Here is an 18,801-nt window from a genome sequence, read left to right on the forward strand (position 1 = left end):
AACTGTAAATATTTGAACAGTATGTTTCATTGGACAAAGACAACAGTTATATTTGGTTACTACTCACCCTCCTCTGTCTCCCAGGAACCAAAATTTCTACAATCTGATTTGTTGTTTTAAAATTGTAGGATGTTTCCCCAGGAGACGCAAGGGGCCAGAATAATGACTTGAATGATGTCATAGAAACTCTACTGATTCGTGGCTCTAAGATCTTATCACAGTCAAGTTGTCAGTTTTTTGGTTTGGGAACCCAAAGGAATTTATGGCTGAAGTATCTCCAAGTAGATCAAACTTAGATTTGGGGAAATCAATTTGTCTTAATTTCAAATACTCAGATGCAGCATCTTGTGAGTGTTGTGATGCTGACATTTCCTCAGACAACACTGGTTTTAGTAAACCATTGTCTTGCAAACGTATTTTAAGAGGAAGTACCTGTCAGTGTCCACAGACACATGAGATTTTGCATCAAGCAATGTTCCCTTTCGTTATTAAGCTGTTGAGGTTTAGCAATTACTCAATTCACATATTGAGTATTCATGGAAGCTCTAAACCTGACCAAATTGTCTTCAGTTCAAAGTGTGTTCTTCATTATGATATTCCTTCAGAGTCTATTTGCCAAGAACCAGGCACTCTTAGAAGAGTTGAGATAAAATATACAGAAACAAAATCTTGGTAGGATTCCTTAGAAGCAACACAACTGCCAAAGATTTCTCCAAGGTCTTTGGCAGGGATGAAAGGAACTGAATCTCAAAATTGAAGGTTTCTAACAAAATGGGTTCCACCAAACATTGCCAAGGGTCAGATCGTAGAGGTGAGGGTCTGGTTAAGTCATGTGACCAACCAGTGTGACTTCTTTAAAAATTTGCTGCACAGGTTCTTTATGATCCCCCTCTTAAAGCTCAGATCGACCTGAGCTTATAGGGAAAGTGTTGCATAAGGTATGGCACATAACCCCAGAGTCTTGCAGTTAACTTCTTAACCACACATCCAACAACTACACCTGTAATAATATTGATAGATCAATATAAGGTGTCCATAAATTACCTTTGCAATTTGAAAAATTCAGAAAAAGAAAAAAAAAAGGGTAATGCAGTGGAGTTGATTGGAAAATATTAAAGTTTTATAGGAAACCTCCAAAACGCTTCCATCTGGATTCCATTAGGAGCACACCACCTGATGGGTTATCGTTATTTTTCTGAATTTTCCATATTGTAAAGGTGTTTTATGGACAACCTGTATAACACCGGTTTCTGATTTGGTCCGAAATTTAGCAATTTGGGGAGAGGTGGTGGGGGGCCCCAGTTGATTACATCGTTTCCCATGGGTCAGCTGATTCTTATTTTATCAACCCTGAAAGGACGAAAGGCAAATTTGATCTCAGTAGAATTTGAACTCAGAAACAAACTGCTACTAAGCATTTTGTCCAGCATCCTTGCTGCATTGACATCTTGCAGAATATTGATATTAGAATATATAAAGAAATAAGAGGAGTGTGAAGGGAGCAGTGAAGACATGATGCCATCATTGAAGTGAAAGGAAAATGTCGGAGGGAGTGAGTGGAGGTTGTGGTGATGTAGACAAGAGGGAGGGAGAGAGAGAGAAATACAAATGAAACAACCATGTTTGAAGTCTGGACTATATTTGAAGGCTGACATCTTTATTTAGACAAAAGAATTTCAAAGAAGACAACAAGAGAAACAAAAAGGAAATGTTGAGAAGTAGTGATAATGTGGGGAGGGGGCAAGTTGGGAAATATGAACCCATAAAGGGTTTTGGGCTTTCAGGAGTGTCCCTTTATGTCAGGGGACACTTGTTATTCAGTTTATATCAAATCTTACTTCCTGAAACACTTCATTGGAGAAACAAAAGTCTGAATTTAAATTATTTTTTAAATTATGAAAAAAAAAGAAAAAAAGAAATCCAAACTTTTCACACTCTTGAGATCCTTGTGTCCCAGACCTGAAGCATTAAACCCTCATCATAAGAGGTGAAGAGATATTCTGATGGAGACAAGGATTGGGGGGGGGGGGCAATGTCGAAATAGTCAAACTTTTAAAGCAGAATTAACTATCAGGAGATTTCCTTTGTTTTTTTTTTTATGTTGAGGAGTTAAATTTCATAGATTTTCATCTTCCATCTCTACAGACACACATTTATATACCTCTTTTCCTCTCTCTCAAAATACGAACATATACATGGCACACACACACACACACATGCAATGCACACACATTGTAGTGCATCTGAGTAAACAATACAATCATGTGTGTGTATGTAGTCTAAATATATATATATAATAAATATCATTATAAATTGATGCAGATATTGTATTTTTCTTGAGCTATGGACCTTCCTGGTGTCTAAGAAAATGAGATCTTAACAGTTGCCCAGGAAAGGATGCCATCCCCGCTGCAGAGTCCAAGGACAGAAAGGACGCATGGGTGTTGACCCTTCTAACTGACCTAATTCATTGTCCTCAAAGGAGAGACAAAGTTTTGACCTCAACAGTATTTGAACTAAGAATGTCAAGAGCTGCAAGGAACATGGCCAAACATTTTGTCCGACAATTCTACCAGACCACAACGGTAGGTTTCCTATATATTTATAAAACCCCTACATATGCATATTAGATTCATCATAATTTGATAATATGCATGCACACGGACTAGTTTATATATGGTGTATTTTTACAGAGAGAGAGAGAGCGAGAGAACCGGTTTGTGTGAGTGTGTACATACACACACACCACACATATCAGTATACATTTAATGAATTTCCCTGTCTGTGATCAGCCTCCATGATCATTATGCTGCAGTTTATCCTCGAAACCACAGTGTCTATGTGACTGAGTGTCTCCACCAGGAATGGGATGCCAGTCTGTCCCAGATTCGAACTTATTTTCAGCTAAGTGGACAGAAGTATGTAGAATGAAGTATTTTGCTCAAGGATAATGTGGCCTTTACAACATTATGACCAAGTCCAACACCTTTTCTCCTCATCTTCATATACACACAGGTAGACATACCTATCTATCATATTTATCATTTATGAATATATAATCTTAATAATCTCCCTGCACATATATGTATCACCTATGTTTTCATGTGTTTAAAAATCAACATACATAACCTCTGTGTGTGTGTGTGTGTCTACTATATGTTTATGTAGATGTTTGTTTTTATGTAAGGTTGTACATAAAACAATCAAGTGTTAGATTGAAGGAACACTTAATACTTTTTAGTTGAACACCATATTCATAAGGAAACATTTGATAGGGACTTCAAAGTTTTGGTCTCCTTATCGTCATCACACTGCTTGATGATAGCCCAGAAGTCTAAACATCAAAATCCCTGTTAATATTACGTATGTAATAATATATTTACAGTCTTTATATTTATTTATAAACAAACAAAACACCATATTTCTCCCTTTCTCTATAAAACTAGCATCTAAGCACAAGATATTTGCATGTGTGCATATCTCTTTGTGTATATATATATATATACACACACACACACATATATATAGCCAGATGTCTATATTTTCTTCTATATATCTATCTGTACTGATGTAAGAGGAGAAGGACAAATTGAAATTCAGACATTACAAATTAGCAATCAATTTCAATCAATATTTAATTGCAAGTTAATTATTTTAGTGATCTTATTCACTGAACTTATTCACATTTTTTTTTGTTTTTTGTTTCCTTCTCGCTGATCCTTCATTCCCAAGAATGCCCAGAAAAATCAGTTTCCAAGTTAGATCTACAAGAATCAAGTGGATCTCTTTTAGACGCAGTAATCTCGTCATCATTGGATGGAGAATGGTATTGTCCCACATGTCTTGGACGTTTCCTTTGTAAGAAAGTGAAGGACCGGATTACATCAGATTCTTTGTTTATAATTTCTGTTTTCCTCGTTCCATTTACAGGTCTTCGAGATCTCAAATGTCGAAATGAATTCTTTTTACTATTTTGGGGAATATAGAACTCACCGGTGCAAGTGTGTCTGCAAGACTTGACCGATTCATCTACATTTTCATGGTTACTCAAGGAAGTCGATGTGAATTGATAACTTATGGCGTTACAGCTTCTCTTATTACTAATTCTTGCTCTGCCCAATTTTATTTCGCTGTCTGCAATATTATTTATTAGTGAGTTTTCCTGGTGGAACATATGGTTCCTGCCAAAATCATTGTCTATAACTGAAACCTCAATGCCATTTCGATGAAAATCTTCAGTGGCATTCTGTCGAATGTGATCCAGATAATCACTGGTTGATGTCTGAAAGCTGTTGACCTGTTCTGCTGCATATCTTTGCAAAAATTCCAGGTAGCCAGGTCTCTGTCTTGCCAATAAGACTCTCATTAATTGAGTCTTCAATAAGATCTTGCGATTCATGGGACTGGACACAGCGGTCGAGGCCATTGTTGACCGTTGTTGGCACAAATCATTTAATTTCATCTGATAATCCAAATAGGATTTTGGTAACATTGTCTGAGTTGGACTTAGGTCGCAGTTATGAGAGGTTTGCTCAGGGATTTGGAAACTTGCAGGGAAGGTCATATTTGGAAAGTTCCATCGGTAGAACCCAAACTGATGCGGGTGAGTTATGGTCGTTCCATTGTCCATGTTAACAGACCAAGAATTCCTGCAAGAAAAAGTCGAGAAAAATTATTCTTTATGCAATTGTTTGCTAGAAGAAGGGTCACATCAGTGGCCCTTTTTGAGGGATTTTGAGAATAGGGAGAGGGGAATATATCTCAGAAGAGTAACCAGAAAACTTGAACTCCACAAAAGTTACCCAAAGAGTAGGTTTTGTTAAACTAAGAAACAACAGAGGCATGCAGGGACCATGCAGGGACCAGGTAATGTTAGATTCGGTGGCAATAGAGTGAAATTGACTAAAAGAAAGCCTTGGATCAGGTAGGGAAGTTAAACGAGGGGTATCAACTAGAGGTATCCAAAAACCAGGTAGTTGTATTAAAATGGATGACAACTCAGTTGAAAGTATCAAATGGCAGGGTTGGAAACAGAGTGGACTCAACTGAAGGCATCCAAAAGACCAGACTCCATTGTAGGGAGTCAGAGATTCAGGTTTTTGTGTAACATCAGAGTGGAGACTAGGAATGATGCCTAATGACCAGGCCAGAGTAAACTGGACAACAAAGTGGACTCCACCAACGGTATCCAAGGAGCTTTCCGTGAGTTTGACTTGCAAAGAAGTTTAAAACCCTAATCCCCTTCAAAGTATGATCCTCTGACTTCAAAGCACTTGTAGCACTCCAGCTACTTCATGAAGGCCCCATGGAAGTCGTCCAAAGGGAAGGTGTCTTGGACCCTTGTCACAGCCTCCTTCATCTTCACAATATCTTCAAACCAAGCTGTTGCTGAGGTTTTCTTTCAACTTGGAGAACAACCAAAAGTCAGAGAGAGCAAGTCTTGACTGTAGGAATGGTAAGGGACAGTTTTGATGCCCACCTCTGTCAAGTAGGGGTTACCAGGATGGAATTGGGGACTGGTGCATTGTCCTGGTGCTGGTACCACCAACCCAAGTGGAAGAGTTCTAACCTTTTACACCAAAATCTCTTCCTGAACCCTCTCAAAACCTCCACAAACCACAATTTGTTGATCGTTTGACCAGTGGGAACCCAGTGGATTTAGATGATGCTGTCAAATAAGGGGATCATCATGCGCTTCCTAGGTGGACTTGCTTTTCCTGGTCTCCTTGGGTCTGGGGCAGCCAGGATGCATCCATTGGACGTCATATCTCTTGACCTTTGGATCATAATAATAGAGCCAGCTGACATCGTAGGTCACCAGAGATTGAAGAACCCTTAGAGTGGAGATAATGAGCTCAACCATCTCCTGTTGTCCCCAATGCGTCTTTCCTTCTGTTCATCGCTGAGTACCTTTGGAACAAACTCTGCTCAAATTTCACACATGGTCAGATCTTTCTGAATAATTCTGTGTACAGTTGCTGTACCAATTCCAAACTGTTGGCTTATTGTCTTTACAGACACATGATGGTCTTCATCCAGAAAATTGCAAATTTTCTCCACCACCTCTGATGTTCTGACACCACATCTCCTTCCTACACCTCTCATCATCTCTCACCTCTACACCGTCCTTGAATCTCTTGTGCCAGTGAAAAACTTGCTGGACTCAAAGTTAGTCCACAAGCAGTCTGGAGCATTTCATCACTTTCTATAGCACTTTTATCCAGTTAAACACAAAACTTTATCACACACACACACACACACATTCTAAATTGCCTTCATCGCCCGACTGCTTTCTGCAAACCAGTCAGCCAAGACCAGCAGTATTTAGCAGGCTCTATTCAAAGTGCTGTTACAACCATCTCCTTCAAGCTGGAATAACAAAAGGTGGCAGGTCAGTTTAGTAATGATATACTGAAATTATAATAACCTGCCTCTTCTAAAGAAAAAAAAAATCTTGAAACTTGTGGAATGCACTTCATAAGTTTAAAACTGACCGACAGCAAAGTGGAATTCATTGTAGGTAGGCAAGAATCAGGAAGTGGTTTTAAACTGAATGACGTGAGTTTGGACTCCACTAGAGTTACCCAACGACTAGATTGTGCAACATTTTAACTAGCATCCCCAGGACAGACAGACTCCCTGTACAGGTTTCTTCTCAGTTTTGGCTGACTCAGTTTCTCAAGATATAAATGGGACAAAGTAGTGATGGCTCGTCTTGAGATGGTGTGTCTCTTGGAGAAGATGACAAAGATTATTAACAATTCACTTAAGACCAATCTGTTGTGATGACAGTAAGTTCTAGAAGTACAGGGTGTCTGGGCTAAAGTAAACACAATGTCCCATTCAAACCAAAAATAGTTTAAATCCAAAGACACCAACGAGATTATGGCTGGGCAATAACAGTTTGCTCAAAACAGCTGCCTTCAACTTCCACTGCAGAGTCACAATGGCTCTGCAAACTGGCACATGCGTTCCTCCCTGTGTCCCTGGGAAGATCTTCAAACACATCCTTGATCTTGGCCACCAACTCCGCCTTGGTGAAGTCATTGAAATTCTGATTCTTTCTGAAGGTATGGCAAAAAACTGAATCCTGCCGCCACACATATGCCCTTCCAACAACAACACTCCCTCTCCAGCAACTTCACATACCATTCAAATTGAGTCTAAGGCTGCCCTGTTCATCAGTTGTCGGATAAATTCTGGCATGCAAATGCAGTCAGAAGACCTGTTGTGTCCCTCCCTGCTGGTTTCAGCTTTGTAGTCTTCAATGCTGTTACTCATGCCATGTCTTCCATCCGGATGGTTTCCAGTCCTCCACATCAACTAACTTTTTAACTACAACTCTTTAATCTTCAGGCTCTCCAATGCTGTTGACCAGTACATCAAGCTGTTCATGAAAAAAAGGAGACCCCCACCCGAAAATCAAATTTAGTCCAAACACCCTGCATACACACACATATTTGTAAATATTGGTCAATGAGAAAGAGTGCTCAACTGGTGGATAAAGATTATTCATGGTTTAAGGCTACCATTTCATGCAAAGGAAGGCAATTATCTAGACTGTCCCAAGGTATCACTATAGAATGTCATACAAATGAGATGAGCACACTTTGAGCATACAAAAACACATTTTGCTGTTTCATTTTCATATAAAAAAAAAATATCTTCCAAGGAAAATTACAAATCATTTGAAAGCCCTGGATGTGAACTTTCTTCTCATACAGTTTGAATTGAAATCCAACAGTTACACATCATGTCGGGCTTCCTCAAATACCTTGCTGTTTCCATGCATTTACAAAGTTTGTCCTGTTTTCTGGTTTTGTTACTGCAGAATGGCAGCCCTCATTCTAGTTTAATGCACTTGAGTGCCAGAACTCAAATTGTGTTAGAACACATGCTGCCTCAAAGAGGAAGGTTTTTACTTTATTTCAATATAAAAATTGATGGGTGGAGGTCAGACAATTGTTGCAAAATATAGGATAAAATTTAATGTTAATTTTCACTTAGAAAAGGACATTTTCTTCAAGATTTTTATATAACAAGAAAAAAAAATTCTCATGAATTCAATGTGGTCATCGATAATTTCAGCCATGATATGGTGAAAAAGTGCAGAGTGAGTAAAGAGGGTGGCATGCTGACTACTTGCCAAACCGATATATTATAGAGGTGAAATCCAAGGCTCCAAATCTCGAGTTTGGGTCAGAATTTCAAGAAATGTATGAAGTAATTACAAAGTAGACATATTTCTACAAAAACTAAACAAAATTGAGTCTAAGTCTTCTAAAACCCAAACGTAGCATGAAATCATCGTTTATTCCCCTTGTGCTGTTCTAACAAGTGGAGAGCTGCTGAGCAAACCAAGCAGATGTTCTTGTATAAAATTATATTGGGCAACAGATATTTTTTGGGACTATTCAAGTCAGATGTGAGGTCTTTTTGTTTGGTTTTGAATCTAGTCTGGATAATTTGTGTCAGTGTTTGCTTATTCATTTAGAATTCATATTCTCTCTCTCTCTCTCTCTCTCACTAATGGGTTTGCTAAAGGTTACAGATGTTAGTTAGCTAGTTAGTTAGTTAGTTAATTTGGCTCAAAAGCAAATAGCAAGGCCATGTAGGGGGACATGGAGTTAAGTACGGGGTGGTGTTCATGTAAAGAGTTCAGGCCACTTGAGGTCCAGGGAGGCTTTGAACAAAGCAGTCGTCGGCATCTTCACTATCTCGTCTGGCAGCTTGTTCCACAGATCCGCAACCCGGACGGAGAAAGCTCCTCTCCTTCGATTGAGATGAAATCATCGCAGGTAGAGCTTTTCAGAATGACCCCGCAGCCGACGCTCTGGAGCAGGAGTGAAGAACAGCTCTTTCGAGAGGTTACACTTTCCGCTTATGATGTTGTGGGCGAGAATGAGATCACCACGGCGGCGGCGTTTTTCAAGAGAATAAAGGTCGAGCGTCCTCAGTCTTTCTTCGTAGGACAAATTTTTGAGACCATGAACTATGCGGGTAGCCAGCTTCTGGACTCTTTCGAGATGCTGTATGTCTTTGAGGAGATAAGGAGAAAAGGCTTGAATCCCATACTCCAATATGGGTCTCACCAGCGTGACATAGAGTGGTAGGAATATGGCTGCTGTGAGCATTCCGAATGACCGTCGAATCAAGAACAGAATTCCGCGTGCTTTGTTGGCAGCATGGATGCACTGGGCCGAAGGCGAAAAGGAGGAATCCACCAAGATACCCAGGTCCTTTACCTGATCAGTCCTCTCCAGCAGCAGACGACCCGGCTCGAAATCAAGTTGAGTTGCAGGAGTAGAGCCGACAGGCAGATGACAGCACTTTGACACGTTCAGACACAGGTCCCAATCGTTAGATGTTAATGCCTTTAATTCATATTTTTAATGCTTAAATCAAGGAATTAGTTTTTACATTGTTTTTTTTTTTTAATCTAGGTCTACATCTAATTCTGACAAAGGTTTCAAGTGGTTGTAAAATGAGCTAAAAACAACAGCTAAATCTCCCTTAAGTTACATCTTTTCATTTGAAAATATTTCAATTATTTTTTTCTTTTTTTTACCAAAAAAGCTACACCTATTGTTTTTAAATGCATAATGCAAACAAAATTGGGCAAAATCAGTCTGGAAAGGGGTGAGTGGGTGGGGGAAAGAAAGAAATTTTCCAAACTTTTTTTCATAAAAAGCTTACCCCCATCATTTCCAAGACCAAAATGAAAAAAAAAAAAAAAATTGAGAAAATCCTGAAACTGCCATTTACAGCTATTTTTAATGATTCATTAAAATATTATTGAAATGGTGCCATGTCCCAAAATCTCATGATTTATTTAGTTGTATACCTACTACAAATGTGCCAAACTTCAAGTTCCTGTGGTTTTTAGTTGCAGATTTAACTTTGACTGAAAACACTGCAAAATCAACCATTTGTTGTTACATGTTACAAAATAGGCTTTACATAAATATTTTAAATATTGCTAAAAAAAGAATTTACTTTCTAAGATCCTGAAAAAATAAAAATAAAAAAAAAGAATGGCAATTACTATACTAAGGTCACTATTTGTATAATTTGAAGATGATTCTCACCTCAGTTTCAAAGACACGACATCACAAATAAGTTAATCAGACAAGATTTTGACTGATTCACTAACCATTCAAATTGTCATATCTCCTAAAATATTCATTCAAATTTCACAAATGAGGTATCAAAATGTTCCTTTTTGAATGTTCTCCAATATATTTAAATGTTTTCAAAAATCCATAGTATACTTACTATCACATAGAACATTGGTGTTTGTCTCCATTTTAGATTAAAACACCAAAAATCACTTAATTTTTCATGTTTTAACCTAAAATGGAGACTAATACTGATTTTCCATATGGTAGGCTTGACAATTGTTAAGGGCTTCCTTGACATGAAACCCATGGTAGTCTTCATCCACAAATAAGGTGTGTGTGTATGTGTGTGTATATAACCGGCCCTCCATCACTTATGATGACGAGGTTTCCAGTTTATCTGATCTACAGGACAGCCCGCTCATGAAATTAACAAGCAAGTTGGCTGAGAACTCCACAAATACACATACCTCTAACAGGGAGATTCAATGTGACACGGCTGGCCCTTTGAATTACTGATACAACTCATCTATGGCAGTCGAGTGAACTGGAGCAGCGTGAAATAAAGTGCCTTGCTCAAGGACACAACCCACCACCTGGAGTTCAACTCACAATGCTGAATACCCTAACCACTGAGCCATGTACCTTCACATTACATAAACACACACACCTCCATGGGCGTGCGCACATGTAATTTGGGAGGTCGGTAGATATCATTGTAGAATAACTAATGAAACCAAAATAATCTGGTAAAATAAATACATTTGGTTGTTGCGGATAAGTAAAACAAAAATGTGAATATATTAAATGGACATTACTATATATTTATCTTTTTAATTGCCGAACAGCCTTATTTTTGGATTTAAAGTATCATGAAAAGAAAACATGTTGGATCTTTTGTTTGGTTGCCACTTTTCAATCTCTTCATTTTCAGTTCCAATCGATTACATATTAGGTGTAATGATGTAGTTTTGTATGCTAATCATTGGCATGAAATTCATTTTGCCATAAATGAATAAATAGAGAGTTAATATGAATTTTTCAGATGACATCGGAGATCAAGGGAGAAAGAAATGACATTCACTTCATTAATTTTACACCAAGATAAGAACTTTGAGACAAATTGGCCAACAGTTGGAATTCAGCTTGGGACTTGAACGATAGTATTATAGAATTAACTCTCATCCATCCTTAACCGCCAATCAAACACCACCAGGACACATAATCATTATAGATGTATTATAGTTATGCTGTTTAGCTCTCTATAGCTTTGGGCTGCAGGCGCTACCTTAGAAGCCCGCATGGAATGCAGCTTTTAAAATTGCAAATTGAATTTAACAGGACAGAAAAAAATGCCTACACAATTATTTTTATTATTATTATAGAGACAAAAGATTCACATCTAATTATCTTTTAAAGTTCGTCATGTCCCACTCAAGTGTATTTCTTTATAGAAGCCTTTTAATCCCGCTGTTGAGAGTAGACCCAAGAAAAGAGGGTGGGTTATGAACTGAAGGAAGTGATTTCGTCTTCATCATGAATATCTTCATATATGAACCAAAATAACTAAGCAAAATAGAGAAAACTCAGAGTTTTCGTATTCCTTGGCAGAAGTCATGAATATGGTAATCTTTTGGTATTAGTGGACAACATCATTCACCCTCTTTACGCCATGCGAGTACGTTGTGTGTTAGTGATGCTGTTTACGAATACTGAAAGATTAGCACATGCACATGTATATTTTAAGGTCCGTTTTAATCAAGAAAGTATTATTTTGAAAACTAAAACATTTTTTACAAAAGAAAGACAAAGAAAAAAGTACAAAAAAAAAAAGCAGAGAAAAGAGGAAAAAGCCAACAAAGCAGCAATTGGCTAAGTGAAGCAAGCCAGCACAAGCGATGGCGAGGCTAAGGTATTGGAAAAGCAGCCAAGTGCCCTCACCGGCATCATCTGACAGCTCGGTGAGGTGAGTTGCCACCAATTTACTTAAGAAATTGTTGAATGTGTCTGGTTAGACTTCAGCTCAGCATAAATTGTTACAAGTGAAAGGAAAGTATCTAACGACCATCTTCCACCAGTGTGTAATGTGAGAACAAGAGTTTTAAGTGCCAAAGAAATTAGTTGAACCAGTTTCAGCTACCATGCTGGACTTCAGCCAAAAAAGAAAGGCTTTGCGTGAGTCAATGTGTGATTCCATTCAGTGCCACCTAGCAGCCAACTATGTGCAAGGGGAGATAACTTAGGGTTATTTTCCCCTTTTTAAAGTAAATAAACCTTAGCACATTAATAACATTACCAGTGTCCACACACAATGCCTTCAGGTATCTTTCTATCACTTCTGGATAATGCCGCCGACTCCAGAACTGAGCGGATATTAATCCAAACCCGCTTAATAAGGTTAGTTTGGTGTGACAAGCAAAACGACCAGAATTTAGGCAGCAAGAAAGACTAAAAGACCTGTGGGATTGAGGGGCCTACCACAATAACATCTCAGTCCCCTACAGGTGTCAGCTTCCATTCTGAATGTCATGGAGGCAGGTTATCAACCTAGTACCCCAAAAGTTTTGCACAAGCAGAAAGTAGATGAGGCCTTGAAAATCAATCAGATTGATCAAGGAGAGAGTTGACAGTGGCACCTGAATGCGGATTGTCCCATCCTCTGCTTTCGTCTATCCTCAACTGTAACTGGAACTGACAAACCCAGCTCTCTCCACTGTAATAGCTTCGTCCATCTCCCTGTTGGAATTAGTCCATGTTGGAGAGGAGAGGATATTGTCTACTGAAGGGGAGCAAGCATGGATGGAGGAAAGAAAAGAGAGAAGAGGTAGAGACGAGCACTTGTGCAGACCTAGACCCCCACACCATTTGGGCAAAGCAGCCTGGTTGTAGGACTCTGGGGAAAGTTTGACATGGACTTAGAATTTGAGCTTCCTGAAGATTAGGTCATCAAAGCATTGAGGAGACAATGAGAATCTATAGGAGGAACTAACTCTCAGAAAATCTAAGTATAGAAAAACCTTGGTGGGGCTCCATTATCTCAAGGTTTTTTTTAAAAGTTTCTCAATCCAAAATGTTCAAAGTTAGCCATTTTGGATTGAAAGATGGACTCAAATGCTAGGTCAGTAATTGAGGCTCCAAGAGAGCAACACGCTGATGAAGGACGAACCGCAATAGAGGGGAGAGAGTGTGTAAATAGTTTACTAGTCTGCTCATGCGAAGCTGTGTGGTTGAGGAGCCAGAGCTCACATTTATAGCTGTTAATGTTGAGGCCCCTACGACCAAGTTCTTCAATCATCGTCCTCCTAAACAAGCACCATTGAGGTACCAGACATTAAGTTTAGGTCAGCTCCCATGTTGGTAACATCATCAATAACCAATGCGAATAGGGCAGGTCCATGTGGGTCACCCTGTTGGATTCCAGAAGCAGATGGGATGAGATGGTCACCAAAGAAAACACAGGAGGGCTCCCGATAGGGCCAAGCAAAGTGGTAAAGTTGTAGGCCATTCTTTCTTACTGCACGTAGGAGGACGTACCTATAGTGGATCTTGCAGGCATGAAGTAGATTCAATCCTAGATAGCCAAATTTAAATTAACCCTTCAACAGCACTTTTCTCACAGTAAAAGAATAGTTTTTCTGTGACAGCGGTTTACAGTTGCCAGATGCCTTAGCTAAGCAAAATAATGTCTTTGCCACTTGACCTTTCTAACCTCTTATAAGCCACCAAAAGCTAGGATTAAGATAAGGACCACAAACGAAATCTATTGTTCTCAAAGATATGTCTACCCTTCTGGATAGTTTTAAAAACAAGAACCCCCAAGCAAAAGTCAGAAAGGTTGTCAAGGTATGGTGCTCGTACCTCACCCACATGCCCAAGGTGCGGGTGTGTCACGCATGCCTTCATACATTGTGAGGAACTGAGAGGACTGAAAAGGATAAGGAGGCATCATTTTTCTGCATAGTAGCTGTATTGAAAGAGACAGTATGGGTGAGGCGTGGAAGAGGAATTGAGACGGGTGACTTTATCTCTGGACATGGGTTGGTTAGTTTTTTTAAACTACCTCCTGTCCAGAAAGATCAGTCTGAAGAAAAGGGGCCTGCCTCGAAGAAAGTTTGAGTAAAGATGGACAAATGTCAGAAGTTGAGAGTGAATGGGGCCGCGCTAGTGTAGTCGATCTGAATGGAAAAGAAGGGAAAAAACAACAAAAATGGTATTATAAAACATAAAAAAGGAGAAAAACCAGTGGGTCAAACACGAACCTGAAAAAATATATCATTGTTTAATTCTTAAATTCATTTTGTTCAATTTTTAGACGAACAAACTAATTTATAACCTCAGCCCCTAAATATTTTTTGTTTTGTCCTGTTGTCCCCTTTGTGTCATGGCCTGTGTGCCAAAGAAAAGAAATTAGTGAGAATCCAAGTTAGGGAGAGCGACCATCAGTCAGTGAACGGACGGCTGGTCAGGACCACAAGCAGGCGGCCGCAATAGACAAATGGTCAGAGGGAGAAAGAAGTTTCTGATCAGCAACCATGCAAGACAACTTCCCTCCACTCTCTCACGAGCTCAGCCCATTTTTCTTCTTACAACTTTACTCAATTTCTATCTGTAATCACTACTACGCAATGACGAGAACACAGACACAAACAATACAAGGAAAATCTACGACATCTCTCTTTACTTTGCTTACTTTGCATGCTTTTATCACCTGCCTGTTGAGGTCAGGTATTTTACAATGTAACGGTAAAATGAAATATTTTCTTTACAACTTCAATCACTTCTTTCATCTTTACAGAATGGCAATCAACAAAGAAGCAATCCTTACAAATTGATTACGATTCCGACGTTCCATAATATTGTTTACAAATTAATTTCAACCGTGACATATCGACTGATGGAACAAAAGGCATTCCTAAGGTCTAGTTTGAGGATGACCTTTGGGGACTCAGAGGCCAAGTTGGTGAAGGCCCTAGTGGCATGAGCAGCAGCCTTACAACCTAGCTTTGTTCCCACCCCGAGCTGAATAGAGGAAAATTCCACAAACAGGCAGTTAGAAACTGAAGACAGACTTTTGCTGTGAGACGTGGCAGAGTACAACCAACTGCTATGGGGTGGAGGTCACCATTGGGCTTGGTGAGACCAAATAATTTAGCCCCAAAGAACAGGGGACGAATGTAGATAAGGACACTGGGACAAGAACAAGTTGACGAACTGTGATAGGTTCTCCTACAATTCAAGACCAGCATCACCGGCTGACAGCATTTAAAAGTTTATGAGGCATTTTAAAAATAGTGAAAAAGCTCTATTTTGAAAAGAAATTAAGAAAATTGGTTTTGTCCTTTTTTTTTTTTTTTTAACTGGAAACTCAACATTTGCCCAGGGTGTTCGTCCAGACATAAACCTGGATTTAAAGAATCTTATTTTTGGAAATACTTTCTGAAACAGTTGTAAATACAGCGCAATTCGAGTATCCCCGTTGCATAGGCGGCGTGGAAATACTTACAGTAAATTGAAAATGTGGCAGACGACAGCGATAAGTGGCCAAATATAAGTTGGAATTTGTCCGTTTTGACGGGGAGTTTTCAGATTTATTTTCATGGTGTCTTTGGAAATGATCTGAAGCATCTTTTTAACAAAAAAAAGACTTTTTTATTCCCTTTATCTTCCCCTCACCATGATTTGGAGGCGGGGGGGGGGGCACCACGCACTTCAAAATGGCGAAGACGAAGAATGCGTACATCACTCGTTTTCGGTAGTTAGGGTTACGCCGAAAACGGGTGGTGTGCATATTTCTTTACCTCTGCCCTTAAGGACTATAGAAGTCTTTTCGATAAAAAAAAAAAAAAGGAAATATTTTCTGACGAAAAGGTGTGATTTATGGGAGATTTGAGTTTCTTTCTAGCATATTCCCCGACCGGTAAGGTGCAGGTTGATAAAAATAATAATTTTCAAAAACACTTTTTTTAATGGCTGAGAAAATGGGAAGAAAATACTGGAAAACATCAATACTTATCAGAGTGAGAAAGGAACGAGGAAAGTGGTCATGCGACATGCTAGAAACAACAGACAAATCTCCCTTTAATTACACATCTTTTCGCCTGAAAATATTTTTTTTACCGAAAAGGCTTCTATAGTAGAAGCCACAAAAACCGACCAAAATTCGTCCAGAGACAGGAAGATGGAGGGTTAAAAAATAGAAATAAAAGCATTTTTCGAAAAAATTACTTTTGTTAAAAAGATGCTCCAGATCATTTTCAAAAGCACCGTGAAAAAAAATCTGAAAAACCCGGGTCAAAACCGAGAAATTACAATTTATGTGCACCACCTCTCGCCAACGTCCGCCAAAAATAATAACACAAAAAGGAGTGTTCAAGGGTGGCAGATATGTTGTTACTCAATGGAGAAATGTTCGATAGATTTATAACGAAATAAATATATTTAGATAAACTTGTTAGAGCAGGGGCCAGAGGACAATGGAGAGAAGTGACTGTTAAACAAATAAAACATTTAATCAACACCATTACCAGCTGAAGTTTTAGTAAAACATTTGGGGTAATTAGTAACATGGAGGTAATTATAGTTCTTTGGAGACGACAGTAAAGAACTTGCAGCTCATTAAAGGGGGCTGGAAGGACCCTGAAAAGAAATCCTGCAAGATAGAAGGAGTGGGGAAAAGAAAGACAAAAACTGAGAAGGAGAATGAAATAAGGGACTTACATTGAGTTGAAAATAATTCGTTGGTGAAGACTTTAATTTCTCGTAGTTGTTCGATAGAGAATAAAATGGTTGTAGTAGGACGAGTCCATTACTGACGATGAGTGGTGGTAGCCATATAGAGAACGAGAACATTATAGACAGACTAGTCCATTATTCGTGAGAGTGGCCACTTAGTTTCAAACAGCTTTTGGGTTCCATCGAATTTTTCTATTTCAATTGATGTGTGTGTGGAAGACAAATTGGTCAATTGCACAAAGAATTTCGATTTGAACTTGGTCTTACCCCCTCACATCGCACCTCACAAAAAATCACGGGATGGTCACGACTGGAATAACTTTGGACGTGGGTTACATAAGAATAAACAGGACAATGGAAGGAGTCCGGTGAATGACCGTGTGTTTAGTGTCCGCGGGAATTAAGTGGACAATGGAAAGGGTTAGAGTGGTATTTGAGGGAGATATGCACTACTTCTAGCTGGGGAGCCATTTATGAGTGGAGCGGGGTGAAATAGAATGATGTATCATGTAATTCCAACTGGAAATTGAAACCGCGCTCACTAGGTTCACTGTAATATATTTGAAAGATAATGACAGTCAACAAATACAGTGTCAGCCCATAGCCTACAAAATATTCTACTGGCAGTAGTGTGTCACATGGAAGAGAAGTTAAGGCATAAAGGTCTTCACAGCATCATCACAGCCGAATCGCTACATCCGCAACTAAATACTTAGCGTTCAGAGTTCAAATCCCGTCCGGACCAACTGAAACATTTTTCTTTCTGGAAGGGGTGAAGGTAGGGTAGTTGTTATAAAGTACACGTGAAGTACTGAGGAAGATTTAATAGATTGTACCCGCCTCCAAATCGTTGCCCTCTGTCGATGTTAGAAATTAATATTTGCCTGGTTGGTCACGGAAGGATCGACGGTGAGGTTCATCTCGATATCTTTAATATTCTGCCAAATACAGATCGTTACTTTTTCTAGTTTACGGTGAGAACGAACATTTAAGCTCTCTATTGAAAACGGATTTCTGACATGAACAGACTTATTCTAGGGAAGAAACAAAACTAAGTGAAACGACCACCGTTTATTACTGGTACATCATTTATTGCAACTCTTCCCCATGGAGGATGACAGCTAAAACCAGGCAGAACTTGAACTCGAGATCTTGAAACGAAAGTAGTTTTCGTATTTACCTTGACAGGAGAGCACACATAAAGGAGGAGACGTGGACCTCAGTACATGACTGGTACTGTTTTAACGACAGTCACCAGCAAGAAATTCAAATTCCATTGCAGTTCAGAACGTAAAGGGATGTCGGTAAATACCACAAGGTATTTCCCGTCCGTCTGTCAATCCAGCTCCCACCCCCATTTTTTGTGGAATATTCACAGGAATAATCCATTGTCTTATTGGCCAGAGATTATCATGTCTTCGCTGGTATTTCGTAACTTCGACGGGATTAATCTGTCTTTCATTGGAGTTTCCTTCACTCCAAGCAAATCCAATCATATTCTTCCTCTTCTCTCAGCCCTACATACACCCGTCTCCCGACATTGGGCTCTCCACCTCTAATATTTTCCACAATTTGCTCCTCCAATCGTCCCCATCAAAAAGTATAAATAACTTACAAATAAGAAAATGTATGATCCTTCATGCCTTGCTACGCATCCTCAAATTCTTTGATGGATTTGTAGGGGTGTCATCGTGGCATAAGGTTTGAATTTGGCAGTTTTAGACCTAGAGATAAAAGATCTTTTCCAGCCCTGGACACAATCGATTTCTTCAAGAAGGAGAGAAAATGGCAGAAAGAATTTGAAAAGAATCGATCCCAGTACAGGACTAATATTCTATCGATCCCTAAAGGATGAAAAGCCACTAAGAGCATCATGAGTTTAGGCGATTACCGGAAAGCAACCTCTTCAACGCCGTAACGTTGTGCACAGAGTCCCATAATCTTTACACAA

At 39.2% G+C, this 18,801-nt stretch overlaps 1 protein-coding gene across 1 annotated transcript; it reads right to left on the minus strand.

Moving 5' to 3' along the window:
- Positions 1 to 3,707: 3,707 nt before the first annotated feature.
- On the minus strand, positions 3,708 to 17,496 carry LOC115219362. Its single transcript, XM_029789523.2, has 2 exons — positions 16,836 to 17,496; positions 3,708 to 4,649 (listed from the first exon to the last, which is right to left on the minus strand). Coding segments are annotated over exons 1-2 (930 nt in total). The 5' UTR covers positions 16,838 to 17,496; the 3' UTR covers positions 3,708 to 3,721.
- Positions 17,497 to 18,801: the final 1,305 nt, after the last annotated feature.

Source organism: Octopus sinensis, linkage group LG14, assembly GCF_006345805.1.
Source record: "Octopus sinensis linkage group LG14, ASM634580v1, whole genome shotgun sequence".
Classification (NCBI taxonomy): domain Eukaryota; kingdom Metazoa; phylum Mollusca; class Cephalopoda; order Octopoda; family Octopodidae; genus Octopus; species Octopus sinensis.